This window comes from Sinocyclocheilus rhinocerous, unplaced genomic scaffold (assembly GCF_001515625.1).
Source record: "Sinocyclocheilus rhinocerous isolate Xijiao unplaced genomic scaffold, SAMN03320098_v1.1 scaffold2427, whole genome shotgun sequence".
Taxonomy (NCBI): domain Eukaryota; kingdom Metazoa; phylum Chordata; class Actinopteri; order Cypriniformes; family Cyprinidae; genus Sinocyclocheilus; species Sinocyclocheilus rhinocerous.
Window position 1 is genome coordinate 9263 of NW_015641050.1, and position 7938 is coordinate 17200.

General features: G+C 31.5%; 1 protein-coding gene across 1 annotated transcript in view; it reads right to left on the minus strand.

The window, feature by feature from the left end:
* The window catches only part of LOC107754440 (activin receptor type-2B-like), a gene marked incomplete at its 3' end in the record, with an annotated part of 40979 nt that overhangs the window by 9106 nt on the left and 23935 nt on the right, over positions 1 to 7938 (minus strand). Inside the window, exon 2 of the mRNA XM_016570872.1 lies at positions 1173 to 1380. Coding sequence (XP_016426358.1) covers positions 1173 to 1380 — 208 coding nt within the window. The remainder of the gene's footprint in view (positions 1 to 1172; positions 1381 to 7938) is intronic.

Here is a 7938-nt window from a genome sequence, read left to right on the forward strand (position 1 = left end):
AATTATTATATAAATACCCATTTTTATTATTAAATATATTTAAATACATTACTATTATTAATGCATTGTTATTTTAGCATCATTTATAAACTACTATAGTTCTTCTTAATATTTTAATATATTTCATTTTAATTTGAAATATTTTGACATTTAATTTTTTTATTTACATAGATTTTCTTTTTACATTTTCACTTTATTTTGGAAAGTTTTAGTAATTTTGTTGTGTTTTCGCCATCTTAATTACTTTTTCCTTTTTATTTATTATTTTTAGTTATTTTTTAGTTATTTTAGTAGTGCGTTTCTGTCGCTATTATTAGTTTTTTATTCATTTTATTTTTATTTTTATTTATTTTCATTCATTAGTTTTAATTATTTTAGTACAAGTTAAACTAATTTTTATTAGTAAATGCATTTAAATAAATTATTATTAATGATGCAATGTTATTTTTGACTCATTGATATACTATTATAGTTTTGTTAAGATTTTGAATTTATTATTTTTTTTTTTACATTTTCACTTTAATTTTAGTATGTTTTTATATTATTTATGACACTACTATTATTATTTAACTATTACTATTATTATTATTATTATTAAGTACATAAATTATTATATAAATATCAATTTTTTATTATGAAATATATTTAAATACATTATTATTATTATTAATGCAGTGTTATTTTAGTATCATTTATAAACTACTATAGTTCTTCTTAACATTTTAATATATTTTATTTTAATTTAAAATATTTTGACATTTTCTTTTTTTTTTATTTACATAGATTTTATTTTTACATTTTCACTTTATTTTGGAAAGTTTTAGTAATTTTGTTGTGTTTTCGTCATCTTTATTACTTTTTCCTTTTTTATTTATTATTTTTAGTTATTTTAGTAGTGTGTTTCTGTCGTTTTTATTAGTTTTTTATTCATTTTATTTTTATTTATTTTCATGCATTAGTTTTAGTTATTAAGTTAAACTACACTAAATTAACCAGCTGAAATAAAATAATTTTAAGTTTGTTTTTTTATACATATTTTATTTCAGTTAACATTTATTTTATTTTAAGTAACAAAAATTCTGCTTTTAGTTTCCTCTAATAAGTTCCCTGCAGGTGGGACATTAACCCCTGATGAGTTATGACTAGTACTAGTCAAGCGTGTCACGACTGACCTGTCGTAGCAGTTGAAGTCGTCTAGCCAGCAGCCCTTCTTGACGAGCTCGATGCTGCCGGAGCTGTTCCTCCAGGAGGCGTAGCAGTGCGAGCGCTTGTCCTTCTCTCCCTCACAGCGCTCCACGCCGCTGCGGTTCGTCTTCTCCACCTCCCAGTTAATGTTGAAGTACAAACACTCGCGCGTCTCCACCTCGGCATGACTGGGTCCTGATCGAACACAGCAGAGCGAAGACACTGATTTACTGACGGCAGAAACACCAGAGCTCAAGTCTGAGGCCATGTCCACATGTACACGGGTATTTTTATAAACAAGTTTTTCCTTCTTCCGTTTTTAAAAAAACTCCGTCCACATGAAAACACAAACGCATGCTATGAAGCGCTGTCAAGAGCATGCCAAACCAACAGGTGGCGATATAATCTCAACCGTAAAGCCATGCTGGCCAATCAGATGCCTGAAAAAGTCTCCAGTAGGCGGAGATAACAGCGCGTGCTCCGACGACGTCACAAGCCAAAAACTCCGGTTTCGCTGTCTACACGATAACACTACAACCGGAGTTTTTGAAAATCTTCACCCTAGCAGGAGTTTTCAAAAATGTTCGGTTTCAGTGAACTGGTGCCGTGTTTGAGTGTGGACGAACGGCCTAACCGCGTGGAAAAAGCTGCGGTTTTAAAAAATAACCCTGTTCGTGTGGACAGGGCCTTAGTGGCACCGAAATCTGCATTGATTCGGTCTGGTACATAAAGGTACCTGTGCCATATTGGCACCGGGTTTTGGTACCCAACCATAGTAACTCTGTATTTTCATTTATGCAAAATGTATAATACATCTGGTTTTCAGTGCAAAATGTGGAATTTCAGCATTTTGGAACAACATGAAGATTTCACACAAGTCTGGAGTGACATAAATGACGACAATTTTTATTTTTGGGCAACTATTCCATTTAAAATAATAAATTAAAATGGTGAGCTGATGAAATGTTACAAGAAAAAGGGTTTTGAAACCCAAGTAGTGGTAACAACACATGACCTTGACCCTGGCACTTACAGAACATCAGATCTGGGATTACAGCAATGCTGCAGACAACTTAAAATGCCCAGGTGTACACCTGACCTTTTCACTGAAATCGCACAGTTAGCAGGTCACTCGTTCAAAGTCATGAAAGGAATACACATTTGCTCTGATCTCCCCGCTGGCTTAAATTCATTTTTAAGATGTTCCATGCAATCACTGGCCTTCGAGCCATGATCAATCTATAAAGCGTAAGCTGTCACACACTCGCACAAGCACAATACTTTTGGTCTATTCTATTAATGCCATTAAATTAATTTGCATTGATTTTTTATTCTTCTACGCACACATTCATCTTGGTTCCTGAAGGAATCAATGCAAAAATCTTTCTTGCAACTTGCTTTGGTAAGACAACATCCTCTAAGGAAGAAATGTAAATTTTAATGATATGCAGTGTGTGTGTGTCTACATAAAAATGTAATACATGCATAATTTATTATACATTATTATTATTAATAATATCAATTGCAACATTTATTTAAAAGATGCATTTTATTGACTGACATTTTACAACAGGATTCATTTTCTTTAATCACATTTGCATTGCACTCACATTTATTCATGCAAACGAGGAACATCACAAGCAATTTATCATAAAATCCTCCAAACTTGCTCCTTCAGTCTCTCTTCATCTGTCAGAGTGAGATTTTCAGGATCAGCGAGAGCCTCAGAGCTGATGGCTAACAGAATAAAACACAAACCAACAAATGTTGATACATTTTTAAGCGATAGCGGTGCACAAGGACGTCCCGTCAGGGTCACCAAACCAGCGCTTCAGTCTGATCTCAGAGCCGTCTCCACTCGTGTTTACTACACAACACAGATTTGGCAGCGCCGGCCGCGACAGATGTTCCCGCCAATCTGTGCTTCGCGGTTGCTAGGCGACGGTGAATGTGGGAGTAGCGCCTTTCCTCGTCGCCGCAGACAAAGCCCTTCGCAGTCAAACAACACACAAACAAACACACTCCAGCGCTGCCGCGTGAAGCTCACGGCTAATGACCGTCAAAAGAAAGCATGCAGTAAAACAGGAGTCGTGCAGAAGCCCCATCATTTCAGTGCAACTGCTGCTGCTTTTGCTCGTTCTCTGAACATCAGCGGACACAGATTCACTGACGAGGTCAGATAATTCCTGTTCCTGGCAAATACAATTTATTTACTGACTTAAAACAAGAACAACAACAACAATATATTTTTATATTATTATAATTTTTATTTTTTTTTGTATTAAAATTTTTCTAATTTAAGATGATTTTAAATGTGTGTACAATAGTTTGCCGTGTGAGTTTTTGAATATTGTTAAGCAATAGCAATCACATATTTATTAATTTTTCTCATTTAAAATTATTATATTTAAAATGTGTGCGTGTGCGCGTGTGTGTGTGTGCGCGCTAAATATATTTCAAATATCTTGCTATGTTTGGTGCATTTTGTGTACTGTAACCTATTTTTTTTATCTTAAATTTAAATTTTTGAATGTATCTTTAGTTGTTTGCTCTGTATTATGTGTTGGTGAGGTGGTGAGGTTTTGTAATGCTGGGAGTGTTTTTTTTAGTCTGTCAACTGAAGCCATATGGTTTCCATCAGGTCCTCCCTTCAACTTCTATGTCTCCCTTGCAGTGCTCAGGTCGATATCAGCCTCCATAAATCAGGGGTCATTTCCCCACAGCAAGCCTTAATTAATAAAAGTAGGCTTGGGGTTCGTTTAGATTTATTTAGTTCATTGCTAGCAGTTCGAGGCAGTAGCAGGGCGCTTTAGATGGTTCTGAATGTTCTGGCTCTGTGGGCAGTCACCCAGAACCAAAGGGCATGCTGGGATAGCATTGTAAAACAGGTCAGTGAAGCCTGATGATGGTCAGGATTTATGAGCAGACACAAAAACTCCTCATAAATAATTCCCTGGTCTTTCTGTGTTTCTGCTGGGCCTTCACTAACGATTATGAGGAAACTATCTTTACCCTGCAAAGTTTACTTTAGGAAAGTCATTGCTGTCCGTTTGAATCTCACAAAAATATGTCCAGGTCATATTTCTTTCAAAAAGAAAAACAAGCATTTAAATTTGGCTTTTTTTGTTATAATGCATATATTTCGCCCCTTGTTAGGACACGGTACCTCATTTTTGAGTTCAGTATTTTCTCTAGATATGTGGTATAGTTGCATTAATAAATTAAATGCAGTACCACAAATACTGCTGATGGTTAGTAACCCTTTACTAAAAGTTTTCATTTGTTAACCGTTAACTGCATTAGTTAACACAAACTAACAATGAAAAATAAAAATACTTCTAAAGCATGTATTAATCTCAGTTCGTGTTTATTTCAACATTTCTTAATACATTATTCAAATCAAAAGTTGTACGTCCATTTTTATTTACAAAAATCAACAAGAGTAATAAATATGTAAGGCTCTAATGGATTAACTAATGTTAACTAATGGGACCTTATTGTGTGTTTTTTTTTTTTGCATTGTATTGCTTTGCAGTCATTGTGTGCGTGCGCGTGTGCACACTGAAAGAAAAATTATACTACATTTTTTTAAGGTAAGCAGTTGCAAACAATTTATTTTAGCTACATTTAAATTTAAAAAAAATGTGAAAGTTAGTCAACTAAATTTATTTAAATGTAGCTAAAATAAATTGATTGCAACCACTTACCTTAAAAATTTTTTGTAAATTCAGTGAATCATTTTTTTTTTCAGTGTATGGCAAATGTAGCATTTATTCATTTTCATATTTATTCATATTTACTTTAATTTTTTTTTACCATTATACTGTGCTATTTTAGTATTATTTATAACCTATTATAATATTTATTAATATTTTGAATTAGCATTTATTTTTATATTTTCACTTTTTATTTTAGTTTGAATAATTTTGTGGTTGTTTCATTTTACTTAAACATAAAAAATTAGAAATGTTGTCTTAGCAACTAACTGAAATTTCTAATCTAATTTAATTAAATTTAATTACTAATCATTTTGTGATTGTAGTTTTGGCATTTTTAATTATTTATATTTAATTTATTTTTATTAGTTTTAGTAATTTTATAAATTTTAGTACTAAATAAATTTTTTTAGCACTAATTACTGTTATTTTCAAAACCACAGTTATTTTGGTATTATTTTATACTATTATAGTATTTATTAATATTTTGAATTGGCTTCATTTGTACATTTTCACTTTTCAATTTAGTATTAAAGTACATTTTAGAATTTAGTATTTAAATATTTATTTTTCATTTATTTCAGTTTTAGTAATTTTAGTACTTTCTAATTTATAGCTAGTTTCTAAGTTTTTAACTAGATTTATTAGATTTCCAAATGTTTTATTTTTATTTTTATAGAATTTAACTCATTTCTAAGTGTAGGTTTTTTATCTGATACATTTAATTTTAATTCATCTTTATTTCAATTAACAAAAAATTTAATAGTATTTTTTAATAGCATTCTATTCATACATTTTTGAATTATCTTTTATTTTTATATTTTCACTTTTCATTAAAGTAATTTAATTGTAGTTTTATTTCAGTTTTAGTACTTCAACTTCAAAATTATTTATTTAGCTTCCATTTTTATTAGATTTATAAATGTTTAATAGAATTTTAATTCATCTTTATTTCAATTTTTATTTTAAAAAATGTTGCTTTTCACAGTTTTAGTTAACAATAACAATTCTGATAATAACAAGTCTTGTTATAAATCCCAATTTCACCCTCAAACGTCACATTAGAAAAGTAAATGCGAGTTTCATGTGGACTTTAAGGTGAATCAGTGAAAGGTTTCAGCAGTTTTTAACACACCTGAGTCTCTAAACACCATCATTTCAACCCAAACACCACAAAACCTTCTCTTCATCGCTGTGTTAAATCATTAAACCAGACGGATCTTTCCTGAAAGCCAGTGACAGTGACAGTAATTGTTTCCTCGTTAGCGTGTAACTGATGAGGTTTGAGGTGTCAACAAACACTTCATTATTCTCACCGAAATCAAGACCTTTACAGCCAAACAACACAAAACTCTGAATCTGCGGTCTGAAAAACATGCTGGTTTTGTTCTTCCACTCGAATCCATTTAAAATCCAGCAGGTCTGGATCGAATTCAACCTGGTCTACAGCAGAACACGGATATCCATTCCTGACGAGACCTCGGAGCGTAATTAAAACCAGACGAGGAAACAAACGAAGCGTCTGAAAGCGGCTGTGAACCAAACCACAGAAACCACGAAGGATGACACTGAGCTGAAACTGACATTATTTCATTATTATTGAATTGTGCACGGTTACTTTTCTGCTGAAAGAGTATTTTCTTGTAGAAAGTAATCCAATAAACTTTGAAAAATCCTTTATTGAAGTGTAGAACTAATTTTTACTTGGAAATTTATGGTCAATTTTATAACTAAATACAACGAAATGGCAAGTAACTTTAAATTGATCATGACATTTTGAAGTAGAAAGACTGAAATGGTAATTTCTTGTAAAAAATAAATAAATAAACCTATTTAGACGAGTACTGGTTGCTTTTAAAAGCAGATCTAATGTGCACTGCCATTCAATGTGATAGAAAGTAACGCTTTTATTCATCAAGGATGCATTAAATTGATCAAAAGTGACAGTAAAGACATTTATAATGTTACAGAAGATTTCTATTTCAGATAAATGCTGTTCTTTTGAACTTTCTGTTCATCTGTGAATCCTGAAAAATAAAATGCATCACGGTTTCCACAAAAATATTGTGCAGCACAACTGTTTTCAACGGTTAGCGGATTAATTAACGAGATCTTATTGTAAAGTGTTACCTATTGGTCTTTAAAATTCTTTTGCACTTTAATCTGTGTGAAATTATTTATTTTATATATTTTTGCTTTATTGTAGTTAAATGTTCGGTTTCTTTTTGTTACAAGAAAAAAGTTATTAAACCCGTTATACTTTATTATGACAACACTATTTTGCAGCAAAATTTCAATACCGTGATAAAAGCATTAGCAATTAATCGCGACATAAAAATTTGAAACGGTCATATGTTTACTTCTGAAACTTCAGCCTATTCATGAAGAGCGAAAAACACATGTAAACAACGCAAATCATGAGTTGTTTGAGGATTATTGTGACAGATATTACTATAACAGTACAATGTCTTAATTTAATAATAATAATAATAATAATAACAATCTTAATACTAATTAGGGGTGGAACAGTTCGAACCGTACGGTTCTCCACACACGGTTCGGCACGCGCTAGGACCGCGGTTCAACTTAAATCTGACAACGCATCTCTCTGAAGTATTGCGTTTAAATGGACAAATTCACACAAAAATTATGTCAAAATGCCCGTCTGGGTAAGTTATCCTATAGCAGACATAGTCGGCTGAACGTACAGTATCAGTGCATTCTCTTAAAGTGACAGCAGCACTTTCTTAATATTAATCAAACCGCAACAAAGACATCACTCACTGCTCTTGATTGAATAGCTTTTGTAACTTTAATAAATATTCATTTTTAATTTATACAGTCAAATATGCAATGCTATTTTACATTATTACTTTATTCAATTTCTGTACCTAAAAACTAATGTTAGACCTACCTAAAAAAAACTGAAAATCACTGTTTATTTTATTTGTATCTTTACTCTATTGTATTTATTGGTGCTGTTGCTTGTAGTTAGATTATTCTTATTTTCTTTATTTTTATTTGACAGTATAGTTTT